Below are 18,489 nucleotides of genomic sequence, written 5' to 3'. Positions count from 1 at the left end.
ACCTTGAGCATGATTGCCTGTGTGGGATCAGCCGTGAGTTTGGAGTAGGTGGTGGTATCTTGTAGCTGGGTTAGGATTTCTTGTCGATAATCACTGTAGTTCATCAGGACTATCCCACCTCCCTTATCTGCTGGGCGAATTCACCAGGTTCGGGTCTCTGGCCAATGACGTGATAATTTGATGTTCTTCCTTGGTGATATTTGATCTTGGTTTCTTAGTCTCAGTGAGATGGTGCCGAGTTTCATGGTTCAGTGATCTCAGAAAAGTTTTTATGGTTGGTTGATTGGGAAGTGGGTCCCATGTGCTTTTTGGTTTGAATTGGTTTATCGGTGTATGCTCTGTGACATTTGTTTTAAAGAAGTCCTTCAATCTTAGCGATCTCCCGAATCTGTAATTTTCGATTTCTTGGGTAAGCGGGACAGGGTGGTTTGTGGGTACAAATGAGAGCCCCTTCATTAGTAGCTGGTTCTCAGAGTGGCTCAATTTGCGTGTAGACAGGTTAAAGACCGGGATTACCTCCGTCTTGGTGGTTTGCCTCTCAGACCAGTGTATGCCGCCCCTCTGTCCTCGTCTTGTGATGTAGCGTCTAGTTCTAGGTCTTGTTTGGAGCGTAGTCGTGTGGTAGTTCCTACTGGTGTTGTGCCCCTCTCTAAAAAATGACTTGAGGTTTGAGTCTGTTCAGGTCTTTGTTGGGTGTCAGAATCGGAGGTGGATTCCCCTGAAGTTTTGTCAATCGTGAATTGTCTCGGTCTCATTATTGGTCGTCTGTTCCTAAGGAAGCGTGGGGCCTCGTTCTGGCCACTTAGCCACCGGTAGACTCTATGTTCAGTGTAGTCGTTTTTCACTTTCTCTTGCTTCTCACGTTTGAATCTGATCAAATCTGTCTTATATTCTTTAACGTTCTGTTCCAGTCTTAGGAGAGTCGGTGCCGCTTCTGTGGATGTCAGCAGGATCACCTCTTTGGCTTCCAGTTGTTTAATTCTTTGTCTAATTTTGATTAGATCTTCTTTAACGTCCTCTATTATAATGAGGATTAGGTCCAGTGAGCATTTATTCAAAACTGCTATCCATTGTTTGCAGACTTTGGGCTTGGCTCGTCCTATTGTAGGGATGTTCTTGATCCTAAATCACCTCGGTATCTGTAACCTTCTGTGGTAGTCTGACAGGAACAATCCGTGTAGATCTAGGTCTCTCTCTCTTTTTCAGACGTATGAGATCCAGATATATTTATTTAAGTGTGGTTGTCTGTGGGAGATCTGTAGTTAAAGAATCCCACCTGATCCGGTCAGCATCTTCTTCTGTATATTGGAAGATTTCCGCTTGTTCCAATAGACCTCCCGCTTGGGAGAAGAAATCTTCCATAGGTACTTTACACTCAGGAAAATCGAAATGTACTGAAAATAATTTCTGTGGGTGAACAGAAGTGGTAGCTACTACTGTCTATATCAACACTACACAATTTGCCATTACTTATACAACTATATCTAACCACATCAAGGAATCCACCAACCGTAATTGGCGTATGATGACGAATGACACCAGTCTACCAAGTCAATTCAGACAGCCACCAATGATGTGCTACCGCAGGGGTAAGAACCTAAGGGATTTATTGGTCAAGACTGACCCCATACATTGTTACAACCAACCAACCAACCACCCACTCAAACCTGGGATGCTACAGATGCCTTGGGTGCGTAACGTGTAGCCACATGATACCGTGTAATACCTTCACCCACCCGCATACTGGCAGGAAATACACCATTAGACATAGACTGACCTGCACCAGCGACTAAGTGGTGTACAAACTAGTCTGCCCTTGTGGACTGGCCTATGTGGGCAAAACGGACCTACCCCTAAGAGAGAGGATGCGCAATCATCGATCAAGTATACGCTTAGCATACAGAGACAAGGGATCGGAACTACCAGTGGCTAAGCATTTTTGGGAAAATAGCCATCCCTTGCCATCCATGAAGTTCACAGCAATAGACCACATCCCACAACCGATAAGAGGGGGCGATCATAAAAAACTTTTATTACAAAGAGAACTACATTGGATCCGAACTCTGGACACTGTCCAACTCAAGGGCCTCAATGAGAAATATACATTGGGCATCTTCTTATGATTGGACTCTTTAGCGACATTTTTTAGCTATATTTCTTATGTATACAGTTGTGTACATATATCCCTTTGTCTCTCCACAATGACCCTTGGTACCCTATTTGAGAACCCTGTCTGGTAACCGTTATACTTATGTGGATTACCCTAGGGCTAGTCTACCTGTGACAATTCAGCATCATCATATGCACCAGTACTTGACATTTAAACACCTTTCAGGGTCCCGTACAATATACACTCAGATCTATATAGCAATGTCATTTCTTTCTTCACCAGCTGGCATTACTGTGCCCCTGTATGTATACCCACACATGGACCACTAACATAATATGTAAAGCACACCTTACCCATTGTAATTACTACATAAACATAGCCCCAGTGCCTAAAAGACTTATTATTTGGGACCGTGTGTCTTCATCAATTTAAAGTAAGTGTTTTCCTGTGCTTTAAGATAGACCACCTTGTATGATACTGTGTTCCTGCACCCACTCCTAAATATCTATGTCATTACACTAGGCTAGATACACACCACTTGCCTATTTGGGATATGCAGGATAAAGACACTTCTTGGCTAGCACCAACATTAGAAACAAGGAACATGCTCCTAATTGTCTTCTTTATTGTATTTGGTGACCATCTGTGGGGCAATACCATACTATGTGTATTACTTTAAGCAGCACGTCTTAAGTTGTGTGGATACTTGTTTAGCACAGTCACCCAGTGTGTGCTGATCGGACATGTTACATTGCTATTAGCTGTTTAGCTACTCCAACTCGTTTTTATCCCTGTCTCTTGTGTACAGAATCTCCCTGAAATCCGATCGTATCTCGATCGGCTGGTTGCCATGACGACGTGCTAACAAACGCTGACTTGCGTCCCGGGACGATCTCCATGGTAACGGGCGACGCGCAGAGCGCACACAGCAGCAAATCTTACAGCTGCAGAATACATGATAGGAGCTCAATTTTGCCCGCGATTTTCTGGCGCCCAGGGTGATCGGTACACAGAGTCAGGGGTAAGTCCCAGCTGTTATTAATGTACTGAATACTGATTGAATTTGATTTAATTTGTTTTACTTTGTTATATATTCTGTTACTATTGTAATGCACTGTTATCCTGACGAAAGTCCTGATATAGGACTGAAACGTTGACTCTTCATAGCAGTTGCCGAATAAAGTTGTTTATTATTTTTTCCACATTGAAAGAAGTCCCTGGAGTGCTTTTTCCTATTTTGATATCTATTATTTTTGCTGACAAGCACCGGGCTATAACCAATATTTTACTGGAGTGCAAGCATTGTACAGTATTATTATTATATATATATATATATATATATATATATATATATATATATATATATATATATACACATACATACATACATACATACATACATACATATATATATATATACATACCGTATATACTCGAGTATAAGCCGACCCGAATATAAGCCGAGGCCCCTAATTTTATCCCAAAAAACTGGGAAAACTTATTGACTCGAGTATAAGACTAGGGTGGGAAATGCAGCAGCTACTGGTAAATTTCTAAATAAAATTAGATCCTAAAAAAAATATATTAATTGAATATTTATTTACAGTGTGTATAATGAATGCAGTGTGTGCGTATGTGTATGAGTGCAGCGTGTGTGTATGAGTGCAGCGTGTGTATGAGTGCAGCGTGTGTGTGCATGAATGCAGTGTGTGTGTGCATGAATGCAGTGTGTGTGTGTATGAATGCAGTGTGTGAATGCAGTGTGTGCAGGGCCGGTGCAAGGATATTTGCCGCCGTAGGCAAAAAATTTTTTGCCGCCCCCTCCCCCCCCCATATGTCCTGACTTCCCCTCCTCCTCCCTCAGTGGTCCTTACCTCCCCACCCCCATGTTCCTTCACCCCCCCCCCCCAGTGGTCCTGACTCACCTCTCCCCTAGTGGTCCTTACCCTCCCCTCCCCTAGTGGTCCTTATCCCACCCCCATCCTCTCATAGTGGTCCTTATCCCCCTTCTCCCTCCCATAGTGTTCCTTATCCCCCCCATAGTGGTCCTTATGCCCCCCCTCCCTCCCATAGTGGTCCTTATACCCCCCTCCCTCCCATAGTGGTCCTTATACCCCCCTCCCTCCCATAGTGGCCCTTATACCCCCCTCCCTCCAATAGTGGTCCTTATCCCCCCCCCTCCCTCCCATAGTGGTCCTTATCCCACCCCCATCCTCTCATAGTGGTCCTTATCCCCCTTCTCCCTCCCATAGTGTTCCTTATCCCCCCCATAGTGGTCCTTATCCCCCCCCCCTCCCTCCCATAGTGGTCCTTATCCCCCCCCTCCCTCCCATAGTGGTCCTTATACCCCCCTCCCTCCCATAGTGGTCCTTATCCCCCCCTCCCTCCCATAGTGGTCCTTATCCCCCCCCTCCCTCCCATAGTGGTCTTTATCCCCCCCTCCCTCCCATAGTGGTCCTTATGCCCCCCCTCCCTCCCATAGTGGTCCTTATACCCCCCCCTCCCTCCCATAGCGGTCCTTATACCCCCCTCCCTCCCATAGTGGTCCTTATACCCCCCCCCATAGTGGTCCTTATACTCCTTTTTTTTATTATTATTATTTCTTATTTTATTTGTATATATATTTTTTCGTCCCCCCTCCCTGCTTGATATAGGGCAGGGAGGGGGGCTCTCCTTCCCTGGTGGTCCAGTGGGGGGGAGAGGGGGGCTGGCAGAGCTGTAACTTACCTGTCCTGCAGCTCCTGTCAGCTCTCTCCTCCTCCGCGCCGTCCGTGCAGCTCCCTCTGTCAGCTTCCAGTGTAAGTCTCGCGAGAGCCGCGGCTCTCGCGAGACTTACACTGGGAGCTGACCGAGGTGCTGAACGGACGGCGCGGAGGAGGAGAGAGCTGACAGGAGCTGCAGGACAGGTAAGTACAGCTCTGCCAGCCCCCCTCTCCCCCAGTCTGTATTATGGCAATGCAAATTGCCATAATACAGACCTTGACTCGAGTATAAGCCGAGTTGGGGTTTTTCAGCCCAAAAAATGGGCTGAAAAACTCGGCTTATACTCTAGTATATACGGTATATATAAATATACACACACACATATATATATATATATACATACACACATTATTATTATTATTGCCATTTATATAGCGCCAACAGATATCGTAGCGCTTTACAATATTTTGAGAGGGGGGGATGTAACAATAATAATAGTCTGTGAGACCAGTTTTACGTCACATATTGGTTTCAACACCCTCAGCGGAGGCTTGAGTTCAATTGTTGCTTACATGAAGCAAAGCACCAGGGGCATCAACGCTCAATCGGTACCCTTCAGTACAGGTAGAGAATGACATAGATAAGCATTCACCATAGGCAGGATCTTCAGGTGCCAAATGCAAGACGACCATATCTGTTGAAAAGTAGTGAAAGGGGGTTCACAGGATCAAGCCTGGAGTTCACCCATTCTCCTTACTGGGGTACCAGCCACCAGCACTTTCTGTGCTACCACCATGGAAGCTCCTTCTAGAGGTTCGAATAATGGTTCAGTCAGGCCCCGTGAGACCAGTGATACGTCACATATTGGCTTCACCACACTCAGTGGAGGCATGATTTCAATATGCAGCTAAGTGCAGCTAAGCGCTCCTCTAGAGTGTTATAACACAGAACCTTTCAAGGCCTGAACGAGGAGTAATTCCAACAGACAAAAGCATGTCAAGCTTAGTAAAGCCTGTATAGGATTGTAAGAGGATCTCAATGACCGTCTCAGGGATGCCTTACTAATATGGACTCCCGCATCAACACCAGAACTTGAGGATCCTGGTGTGTCATGGGGCCTTGTAATAGGTCTGGACGTACAGGAATTTCCCTTGGAGGTTCCAGAATCATCTTATTCATCATAGGAATTAGAGTCGACACAGTCTTCCACTGTCACCTTTTGCATTGCCTTTTTAGGAAAGTCGAAAACAGGAAAATATGTACATCAGACTAAAATTCTAAATTTGAGTCAGTGTATCCTGAACCTGAGCATTCTGGTCCTAGCATGTAAAAAATACTACTGGGGGGGCGGGGCCCGGCTACAAAGCTGAATGGTCGCATGCGGCACGAGCTCCACACGAGAAACCAATATTTCAGCTAGATACTCTGATTTTGCACATGTTAACCTCCACATACTACAAGCTGAGCATCCCCTGACCCAAAGCCTGCTTCACTCCAGGTTTTTCTCAACACCTGTCCTGCGATCTAACCCTGAAGCGTTACTGCGGCCTACCTGGAGGTGCGAGAGGGGGAGAGGCGGCCGATCTCCCCACTTGCCATCCTTTGGAACACATGAACACAGCAGAGGTCCCTGTTTCCCCCCCCCCCCTCCCCCTGCCGGCGAGGGTTATCCCGACATCAGCACCCAGTCACCTTGTGCCTGCCACTGGGGAATTTGTGGCTCAGCTCCTGTCGCAAGAGCTCTGCCCTATCACTTGAACCAAGATGGCGGATGCCATGCCACGAGGCCTAATGGAGACTACACTACAGCGACTAGTGATCTTCGAGTATTCTGAGCCACTGGTTGTTCTTCTGTGCCCCGATCATTATGGGCTGGAATTCCATCAATACGTATCTGTAAGACCCATCTTGGTAGATATAGGATACAGTTGAATTGATATTTGAGCAAATTTGGACCCACTCGTTCTTCAGCAAGCCTCTGAAGTGAAGAAGAACCTTGAAAATGACTCTTAATTCCATACAAATGAATGGAAATTTTGTGCAACATGGTTCAAAAACTGTGCAACCAATCTTATAAAATCTGGAATTCGAGCTAATAAGGTGTAACTCAACTGATGGGGACATAGTAAGTGGCTGGCTCCAATAATCTTTCTCTTGTTAGACCAAGATAGGAAAGAACTGTAAGGAATCCAGAGATGCCATTGGGCCCATCTGACAAGTCTGCTGGTGGAAGCCAGGATTCCTAGTAGTTGCATCTATTTTCTTGCTGTTACCAAGCAGAAATGAAGAAACTGGGAGAAAAAACCTTTACGATCTGTGGAACTGTTCCCAAGATAGGGAAAAGCAGAGCATAGAATTTTCCACTCGGGAATGTCAACCACTGAGCTGGTCTGAAACTGCTTTTCTTGATATTCATCAAGCAGTCAAACTTTAGGAGTTATGAAAGAACTATATACCTCTGTGTGCCTGCCTTCTAAGGGTCTAAGTCTATCAGAAGTAGATCCTCCAGATAATGGAACCAGGTGGAGTTCTGGACTCTCAATAACACTATAAGCACATATAAAGATTCTTGGGGCCACATTGAGGCCAAATGGTAGGTTCTCTTCTGAGCTAATGCCGAAGATCTCTGCAGATTGGACTGAAAGTAAGCATCCTTGAGATATATAGAGGTAAGGAAATTATCCTTCCAGATTGCTTGAGATATGGATCTGATTGACTCCATCCCGAAGACTCTGACATTCAGAGTCTTATGTCCAGTGTAGGCTTTCATGTGCTTTTCCTCTTTGCACCAGGAGAGAGGCGAAACTTGTCCCTGGAACTGCTCTTGTTCTGGGACCTAAAAAAAAAAAATCACCTCTTCGTCCAGAAGGCTTCTTCCTTCAGTGCTTTACCTTTTAATTCATTGGTCTTAATACTCCTGTTGGTATGGAGACTTCTGTGCCCATGGATACCACTCAAGCCTCCAGAGTATGACGAGCCCAGGTATGTGTGATCAGAAAAATTAGGCTCCTAGTACTGGAGGAGATATGTTCATAGCTGAAGAGCAAAACGACTGCGTTATAGCTCCATTAGAACCTTGGTTTACCAACTGCCATGAGTTACCTCAGGAGTATTCCCTGCAGGGCCAGTAGCTCCATGTATCTCAGAAATACTGGTCACTGGAGGTTCTCCGGTCAGACTATGAGGAGCTGGGATCCTTGGAACTTCCATCCTAAGGTACCAATATCTTGCAGGCCTCATGCGCCTTTTCAATGGAATTATCCAAAGTTTTCCCAAACAGCACCACCCCTTCAAAGAGAATGGTGTAGAGGGCAGACTTGGAGGATGAGTCATCATCCCAGAAATAGAACCATAATGCTTTCTTAGCTGCTATAGATAAAGCCATTTGATCCAGAGAATATCCTAGTTACATCTAGGGAAGTTTTGGTGAAGAAGTCAGTTGTAACCTGAAGACTTCAGACTGCCTCTTTAATCTTGGCTTTTAATATCTCTCTCCATAGTAGCCTTTAGATCTTTAATCACATATTTCATGTTTGTAGAAACAGCAGCGGTAATCACAGCTGGCTGGTCTCCTGCAATGGTAGGCGTAAAATTTTGGACAGATCTGCGTCCACCTATGATCCATAAGTGTGCAACTTAGGTAGTGTAGTTCTGGGGTTGGAAATAACTTCCTCCACAGGGTAAAGCCTGGCCTCTTTTCTTACCCCTAAGGCCTGTGGAACTTACTTTGTAAGCCCTGCCCGCATGTCATGTGGCTGCACAGTGATAGGTCATGCTGAAGCGACAACCTTCTGGAGGAAGTCAGTGCATAACTGATTCCTTCCACTGTTTTCTCCTCATAAACAGATCCTGGTGAAGAATCAGACACCTGACAAATAATAATAACTAAATATTACCTGTGGTAAAGTATTAAGAAAAAATGTGCACTGTTAAATTCTATAAGAAACCAGCAAAACAGCTTAAAACAGGCTGAAGACAGCACTTATCCATGTCTGGAGACCCTGCAAATACTTACCAAATAAGTGTGGTATGTTTACTGTAATTTTCCCTTTATTTTACGCACTTTCTGGCAATTGCCCTTATCCAAGATGGCTGCCACAACTTGTATTCCCACAATGCAAGTCATCTGTATTAGGCCCAATAAGGCACAAACTGCACACATGTGGGACTATTCCCACATGTGTGCAGTTTAGAGACCAGGGAGAGGACTCTGTCTGAAGCCTACATGGCCCCTAAGCACCCAGGGTACCGGGAATAAATCACTGGGACCGAGGGGAAGCAAAATAGATAACAAAAGAACCTGCAGGGGAGTTTAAAAAGGCAACCACGTGCAAAAAGTCAGTTTAAAGGCACCCCAGTCTAAAGACCTCAAGATATAAAAGGTAACAGTTTTCAAAATGTATCACAGTTTTAAAATATATCAGTCTTCAAATGCACTGCAGTTTTCCAAATGTACTGCAGTTTCCAATGACTTGCGGTATTACATGCAACAGTATTAAATGCAAATTTAAATGAAACAGTTTTAAATGCCACACAGCTTAAATGCAACACAGCTTAAATGCTTCCTAGCAAAAGCACAAGCGCATAATGTACCACAATCTTAAAAATAAGGTACAGCTGTATAATGCACTAGTTTAAAGATATCAAAGCTTAAATGCATCACAGCATAAAAGCACAACTGCATAATGCACTACAGTAAAACAGGCAAATAAAGTAATGAAGATAAAAAAAACATACATGTCCGTAAGTAAAGGGAGCAAATTGCTCACGTCCTAAGGGCTGTAGGACAGGAAAAAGACTGAGGACCTTAGGGATGGAGCCTCCTTTTAAAACCTTGGTGGTTTCCCTGTCCTATCAGCTGTAGGGGAGGAGTTAACCCATGTGTATATGCTGGGTATATAGAGGATAATAGGAAACCGGCACTCAAGGATTTCGTCAAAGTAATTTTACTGTGCAAAAAAAATCAACGTTTCAGCTCCTCTTAGGGAGCTTTCATCAGGACATACAAAGTCATAATGTGAGAAATACACTCTTATATAGGGGACAAAATGAATTAACAATTAATTAAATGAGGTACTTACATACAGCTGATGATCAGGGGCTGCTCATTGCCGTTTGCTGCCACAGGTGTCACGTCCGGATTCATTTCCGGGTTCGTCACCTGACCGCCGCTCACATTCTCATTGGACAAGTTCCGTAGGTGCTAGGCAACCAAGGACGCCGACGTCCCATTGGTTCTAGCTCTTTACTACGGTGTCCTGAGATGGACACTTTCCTTCTATGTTATTTTGATCGCTTTACTAGCGAAAATTAATAAAAGACGACGGCATATAACACCTTGGGCTCACGGGAGTGAGCAGTCCCGGTATTGGGAATAATAATTCACATACCATATTAAACATAGACACATATATATATAAAAGACAGTGTATTAGTAATTAGTGAATCCTTAGAGATGTGGGATATTCTAGATCCCAAAGTGATTGTAAATCAGGAGTACTGCCAGCAATTCTCTTCATACTCATGATGTGTAACTAGTGTAGTGGGCACTAAATTAGATACAGTGTTGTGTCAAAAACTTCAAAATGAGAGTGAAAAATCATAAGTCACAAGTGATAAACATTATTATAATGGGGAGGATTATGTACATTCCTGTTCATGTAGTGCAAAATAAGAAAAAAACAAACTCTAGTTAAAAATGTCTCGACTATATATGTATGTATAGCTTACTAATAATACTCAAGGACAATTTAATATGCCCACCAGTTATTTATCCCATATTTGAACATTGACTGTGTGTGTGTACCTCAATATGAATAAACTATATATAAAAACTGTAATTTTAAGATCAAGTATATAAAAGCAACCACAATCAAAAAATTCTAAAGATATCAACAAAATATCAAAGGAATATCAGAAAATCAAAATTATCAAGAAAATCACAAACAATCACTGTCTTACACTTACACTAGAACTATTTGTGCCTATACATATCATTGTCAGAGGAAACATTTTTATGAACCTTTTCCCATTGAGACACTCTTGGGACAATGATCCTAGTTGGTAAATCCGATAATTGTATGTGCCTTTATATATCGCTATCATAGGGAGCATTTCTATGTAATTCAAAACATGTCTATCTCATAAGAATATACTGTACAAGCATTTCTCATTGAGACCCTTAGGAGACAATGTTCCTAATTGATGAATCCAATAGGCTTCCCTTTGTAATAGTAATTTGGCTCTATTACCCCCACGATTTGGCATTGGGACATGTTCTATGGCTATGCATCTCAATGAGGAAAGTTGATGTTGCAACTGTAAAAAATGTCGGCCCACAGGTTTGTCCGACTTGCCATCCCGATAGGCAAGCCGGATACTTGATCTATGGCCTCTAATTCTCTGACAGAGAGCTGTCTCTGTTTTACCCACGTAATTTAATCCACATGGACAGGTCAGTTTGTAAATTACGTGATTTGTACGACAGTGTATCCGCTGTCGAATTTTATACACTTGTCCTGTATAGGGGTGTGTAAAGATTTTGGAAGGAATGAGATGACCACATGTCACACACCCCAAACATCTCACACACCCTACGTTAGTGTTCCCCGCTCTCGTCTTCTCATAACAATGTTGAGGATAGGTCTTCACCAACATATCTCTCAAATTCCTGTTCCTTCGGTAACAGAGCATAGGTGTTTGTTGAAAGATCTCTGGAAGAGTGGGATCTAGCTCCAATGTGTGCCAATTTCTCTTAACAGTTAGATTCAATTCTGGACTAGCAGTATTCAGTAGTGTTGAAAACCTGCATCTCGTTAACGCACCTTTACTTTCCGTCCGTGGTTTTGGACCAGATACTGTCTTAGCTTTTGATAAGGCCTCATCAAGAACTTTTCTGGGGTATCCCCTCACCTGAAATTTCTCGTACATTTGAATGAGCTGTTGTTCACAATTTACTTCAAGTGAGTTATTTCTCAAAACCCGTAAAAATTGTGAAAAGGGCAGCGATTGTTTCAGATGTGTAGGATGAAAGCTGCTGAAATGCAGTAAAGTGTTCCGGTCAGTCGGTTTGGAAAAGAGGGTGTATTCTAGTTGTTGGTTAGCGATCATGATCTCAATATCAAGAAATTGAATATTTAATTCACTGATGTTTGAAGTGAATTTTACTGGAGTAGGTAGATCATTAAGATACTGCACAAACGGAACCGCCTCAGATCTTGTTCCGCCCCATAGAATTAGGACATCATCGATAAACCTGAAGTATCGAATGATCTGATGTGCATATTTTTGAAGGATGTGTTCGGTTTCATACTCATGCATATGTTAACAAATTTAAACCTATTTAGTTTAGAAAAACGTTGCCTGAGAGGGGATATGATAACATTATACAAATATATTCGGGGCCAATACAAACCATTGTGTGGAAATCTATTCACAAACCGGACTTTACATAGGACACGAGGCCATGCGTTTAGAATGGAAGAAAGAAGATTTCGTCTAAGGCAGAGGAAAGGTTTTTTTACTGTAAGAACAATCAGGATGTGGAATTCTCTGCCTGAAGAAGTGGTTTTATCAGAGTCCATACAGATGTTCAAACAGCTACTAGATGCATACTTGCAAAGACAGAATATTCAAGGATATAATCTTTCAATGTAGGGTAATAGCTGCTTGATTCAAGGATAAATCTGACTGCCATTCTGGGGTCAAGAAGGAATTTTTTGTCCTAGCTTGTTGAAAAATTGTGCTTCAAACTGTTTTTTTTTTTTTTTTTGCCTTTTGGATCAACAGCAAAAAACAGGTGTGAGGAAGGCTGAACTTGATGGACGCAAGTCTCTTTTCAGCTAACTATGTAACTATATATATATAAGTATTGGCGTACATTGGAGCCATCGCAGCTCCCATTGATGTGCCTGCTATTTGTAAAAAACAATATTTTTCAAAACGAAAGTAATTGTTTTCGAGAGTGATACTCAGAAGTTCTAACACAAATTCGACAGCGGGTCCTTTATAGTATTGTGAATAGCACCAGCCCTGCATGGGCCAGCAGGGGAGAGCCTCGGGTAGCAATATTTCTCGGGGGAGGGGAGTTGCCCCGTTGCCACCGCCGCCCCCCCCCCCGTATCCGTCAATGAGTAGGGGAACATATTAAAGGCAAAGAAGGAATAAAGGGGGGGGGGGGAAATGGTAGCCTCATCATATACAGGAGATGGGGGATGGGTGGAGGATAATTACTCCTGTCAAGAGATTTAGTTTAGGACCCTATGACACGCTCCCTTCACCCCAAATTTATAATTCATCCTCAACATTAAAAGAAAAAGAAAAAAGTAAAAAGAAAAAAAAAAATCACAGTGAGAGCTTTCATGCTGAAATTTGACACAATGTAAGGGCACAACATTAAAGATTTTAACCAACCATGTGTGCTCTCTCAAGACACTATATAAAAAAAAAAAAAAACGTGTGTGTGTGTGTAATACTTTATATATCTGGCAGACTTGTCTTGTAGCTTCTGCTAAAGAGACAAAATCCATCTCCACATGATGAAAATGTCAAACATATATTCTGGGAACATGCTTAGCAGGGCATATACAGCAACAAAAATCTAAAACATTAATGCTCACCTGCAACAAGTCGAATTGTACCCAAAATACCATATATTGGTCTTGTAATTGCAGATGGTGGTATATCTTTTTTAACTAGAAGGGGAGAAAAAGAAAAAAAAAAAAGTTACTCTGTTTCAAATGTCATGATTATGTAGTCTTGTAAACAGGAGAGTACATGGTTACGTTGATTCATAAAATGAAGTGCAGTGAAATACAAGAATTGTCTAATTTTAATAATGCACTAGTATCGAGGAAAAATTATTCCAAACCATTTGTAAGTCTATGGAGTGTAACCCAGTCCATATACTTATTAATAATCCTGAACAATTTATAGATAGGTTCGGAAACTTATTTGGGTTCCAGATATATGGGACGGGTTTGGATCCTGGGACAATATTATTTATAGGGATAGAGACCGATACCGTAGCATCCCAAACTCATCAGGTTTTCCATTCTTTTTATGAAGAGATGAGTGTAGAAAATAAGATCCCCCATAATGCTAAAAACCTGTTTATTGATCTAGCTGAGAGTATTGCTGGTAGTCTTAATGTGACCAACTGCTATGTGTTTGAAGGTACTAACATGGCAGACCAATGGCCCTGGGAAGCAAAGGAGGTAATGTATTCTGGTTCTGAGACAATTTAACAAATAATATCTTCTCAAGCCGATTATCAAATGAGTGTTAGAGATAAATCTGAGTGGCGATTAAAGACCTCCATTATAGGTTATGTTTGCATAGCAAGGAAAGGAATAATGTTTAATACATCTGTAGGAGAATTGACTTGTCTAGGGCAAAAAGCTTATGATGATAATACAAGGAATACAACCTGGTGGTCGGCTTCAAATGTCTCAGAACCACCTAACCCGTTTGCAAGTTATGCCAATTTAAAGGACGTGTGGTTTGACTTATCCATCACATCTAGTTGGAAAGCCCCAGCAAATTTGTACTGGATCTGTGGTAAGAAAGCCTATTCGGAGTTACCACAGGACTGGGAAGGGGCATGTGTCTTAGGTATGCTCAAACCATCCTTCTTGTTGAATATTGAAACAGGAGAGACTTTGGGAGTTAAAGTGTATGATGTGAATCATAGGAAGAAAAGGGGACCCCGAGAGATAGGTACCTGGGAAGATAATGAATGGCCTCCCCAGCGTATTATAGATTATTATGGGCCAGCTACATGGGCAGAGGATGGTACTTTTGGATATAGAACCCCAATATATATGCTCAACCGTATTATAAGGTTACAGGCAGTGGTTGAGATAATTACCAACGAGACATCGCAAGCGCTCAATCTCCTAGCGAAGCATAATACTAGGATGAGGACAGCCGTTTACCAAAATAGATTAGCTTTGGATTACCTATTGGCAGTAGAGGGAGGTGTATGTGGGAAGTTTAATTTAAGCAATTGTTATCTTCAAATAGATGATGAAGGGCAAGCAATAGCTGAGCTTACTAGCCATATGGTTAAACTAGCGCATGTGCCTACTCAGGTATGGAAAGGGTATAATCCAAGTAGTTGGTTTGGTAATTGGTATGAGCAGTTTGGAGGACTTAAGGAATTGGTAGGTGGAGTCATGCTAATCTTAATGCTGTGTCTTCTTCTACCATGTCTTGTTCCTTTGGTAGTTAGGTCTGTGCAGGGCATTATAGAAAATATAGCAGAAAGAAAGGCTGTTGCACAGATAATGGCCATATATAGATATGAGGCTCTAAATCAGGGAGAACCAGTGCAGGAAGAGTAATGTTGAGGGATTCAGGTCATTAGTCGCAAGGTCTGGTCTGGTTCTTGGCAACCTGAGGTATATGCAAAGTATGGTTAAGTGATGCCTCTGGAATTGTGAAAATATCAGAAGCATCAAAGGGGGGAATGTGGTGGAATCTCGGTAATAATAAATTTAGTAGGCAGAGATTACCACGTGGCATGTGTACGTGCATATACTGGTGTATCGGTCGGTTGGTTGCACGTGGCAAAGATACAATCAGTAGTGTACGGAGCATGTGCGAGAATACAGGATGTAGTATTCCCCTCCTCCATTGTGCTGGGCAAGCCATGTGGTCAAACAGGTTAGTTCTTGTTCGATTGATTGGGTAAGAGTATGTGTGGGTGGAGCTAATTATGGGTGGAGTTACACGCCTATATAAGGAACCTACACTATTGTCCGGGGCTCAGATCTTGTTGTATTTTGGTGACATTAGTCCCTCTGAGTCCCGTTCGGTGAATCGAATAAAGAATCTCTTCCTTTCTGAAGAAACCTGTGTCCATCTCTCTGTGCTTGGCTTCCGTCAGTTTCTCCGGTATCAAAATCAGAGAGAAAATCTAATCAAAGTAAAGATTACAAGAGGTACTTCTAAAGCAAAGTTTTACACTATTTAGGGGGGAAAGCATTTAGTTACAGTAGGCTTACTGTTGGGGGGAGGGGGGGGAAGAAGAAGGATATGCATTTGATTTACCTGCACAGTTCCTTTAAGCTAAAGTTGTTTAGATCAGTGGATCCCAAATCACCACCAACCACCAACAGTCCAGGTTCTGTCAGCATCTCCATTGGAATGAAACAGGGAAATACATAAATCCTGCACCGTTGGTTGTCCATGAGGACTCAGTTGGGGACCACTGGTTTAGATGACTTATTTCCTTTCAAATGGCTTTTAAAACATTTTCCACAGTCAGATGTTGAGATGCTCGGATACATAGTCTGCTTTTTCTTAAGAAATAAACTAAAATTGTCAATGTTTAACTTTCATCTATGGTTTTATGTTAAATCAAATTCTTGAACTATATTTCCATGCCTAGTGTGCCTTTGCTCAAGGTTAGAAGATATCTGGAATCACCTTCCATAAGTAGTAAAGGTTAAGAAAGGAAAGAAAACAAAGTATTTCGTTTCACTACTGTGACACTATAGTTTGTGTAACGAGTTTGATTTATAGAGCTACCTGTAAGAGTGACTTCTGTTGACACTCTGTCTATTGAAAGGACATCCTCCACTCCATCATCACATGCTTCCACATAAAATCGTTCAGGGGTTGTGTGCCTAAGAAAAATAAACAGTGGTGTTGAGTAATGGAAAACAGATTTACAGTGGCTATGTCACATTAAAACATTTTAAAGGGTAACTGCTTTTCCAGCCACTGGGCGCATATATGAAACATGGGGGATGGTTGCACTCACCTGAACATGCTTAAATGGGGTGCTGCTGGGGGCCATATTATACAATAAACAATGCATGATCATATAATGTAACTAAATCCCCATTATTTTTTTGCCTAGATTAGGTGTTTTTAAAAAAAACTTTTAAAAACTAATAAAATCTGTCAACATTGAAGTTGCTGTTTAGTAGATAGGAGAGTGCGCTGGATCTTGTGTATTATATATATATATATATATATATATATATATTTCTCAATAATGGTTTGCAAATATATCTGTAATTAATTGTAGCTTATCCAACAATATTATATTACGATCAAAGCCCCCCAGTGAGGATTAAAAGTTAGCTACCTTGTTTTCCATGCTTGCACTGCTCTCTTGGCGGCTTGTCCTGCCTCCTTGGAAAAGATTATCAAGACATTGACAATCTCATCTAATCTAATATTTTCGCATAGAAAAGCATTGAGAGGCTGGTGCGTATGCATGGTAAAACACTGCACTGTGCAAATCAGATGGTCTATCTGAGACTATTTGACTGCAACTGTGTCAAGTGTTGCCCATTATAATGTTTACATGATGTGTCCTGGAAAAACCACACATCATCTTACATTATCTTAATCCAAAACCAACATCAAATCCAATTAGAAGTCCTTCAAAATGTATCTCTTCCAGAAAATGTCACAGCCAGGGGAGGTTGGCAATGGTTGAATAAAAAAAGTGATTTAAAAGGGATACTTTAGGCACTGTGACTACTCCATCTTACATTCAGTGTAAAAGTGATTTTATTGTTAAAGCGGCATTGTCGTGCCAAACTTACCTTTCTTTACTCGATCCACTTCTCTCAGGATCTGTTCTTCATATCTTCCTATCTGCTCTAGTTTTCTTTAAAACATACGACAAAGTAGAGACTACTTTGTCTTATGAAGGTTTCCTACGCCTGACCATCTCTGACCAGCAGAGGAGCAAAGTGTGCTACGTTTCCTGTGGTCAGAGAAATTATCCCACAATTCTCACCTTTGATCCGTGATCTTGCGATGCTTCCTGTCAGTATTCCCAAACCGCCTGTCATTTAGACAGAACGCCGGCAAAACCACTGAATTTCGTCCTATTAGATTGAGAACATTTTGTTCGTTCATTTTAGGACGCAATTTGGGACTTTGTTCGGATCGGAATTTCATTCGAATGAATGAAACTCCGATCCTATTCATGCCGCAGATGAATCTTGCAGCCGTTTAGTACATAACTCCGTATCTACCAAAACGCCAAATTTACTAATATGAAGTAAAGATTACTTAGTATTAGTAAAGTCTGCCCCTTGCTATGCGTAGTAGGGGCACGTCTATTAAACAGCTTCTGGCTGCACACTGTTTAAAAAAACTAGTATCGCCCCCTCCCGAGCCCCCACCTGTACCACGCGAGTGGGGACTATTAAACTGAATGGGGGACCTATTGCCACCCCCACCTGTAAGTGGCAGGTGGGTGCCCTAAATGAAAATGTGGGGGGACCTATTGTCCTCCCCCCGGCCCGACCCATGAGCGATAGGTGGGGGCCCTAAATAAAAATGTGGGGGAGGGACCCCCCATTGTCCCCCCCATCCCCAGACCACACCCCGGAGTGGCGGGTAGGGGCCCTTAATAACAATAAGGGGGTACCTATTGTCCTCCCCGCTGCCCCCACCCATGGGCGACAGGTGGGGGCTAAGTGTACAAATACACCCCCCCCCCTCCTTGGTGCCTAGCTCCTAATCATCCCACGACAAAATAAAATTAAATCAATCCCTACCTACCCCCCTCACCTTAAAAATAATGAGGGGGAGACGATTAAACTAAACCTGGAAAAAAGAAAAAAAAAAAAAACATAATACCCACTCAGGGGTGGAGGCGGACAATAGGTCCCCCCCCATTTTCATTTAGGGCCCCACCCTATCAT

General features: G+C 42.4%; 1 protein-coding gene across 2 annotated transcripts in view; it reads right to left on the bottom strand.

The window, feature by feature from the left end:
- Positions 1–18,489, bottom strand: part of SACM1L (SAC1 like phosphatidylinositide phosphatase) — a 207,886-nt gene that overhangs the window by 141,427 nt on the left and 47,970 nt on the right. The window contains exons 2-3 of one of the 2 annotated variants that reach the window (XM_063452016.1): positions 16,346–16,443; positions 13,432–13,506 (exon numbers count right to left, since the gene is read on the bottom strand). In XM_063452016.1, the coding sequence (XP_063308086.1) occupies positions 13,432–13,506; positions 16,346–16,443 (173 nt within the window). The remainder of the gene's footprint in view (positions 1–13,431; positions 13,507–16,345; positions 16,444–18,489) is intronic. The other variant, XM_063452017.1, reaches the window with a different exon arrangement.

This window comes from Pelobates fuscus, chromosome 4 (assembly GCF_036172605.1).
Source record: "Pelobates fuscus isolate aPelFus1 chromosome 4, aPelFus1.pri, whole genome shotgun sequence".
Lineage (NCBI taxonomy): Eukaryota > Metazoa > Chordata > Amphibia > Anura > Pelobatidae > Pelobates > Pelobates fuscus.
This window is presented reverse-complemented; position numbering and strand designations above follow the sequence as displayed.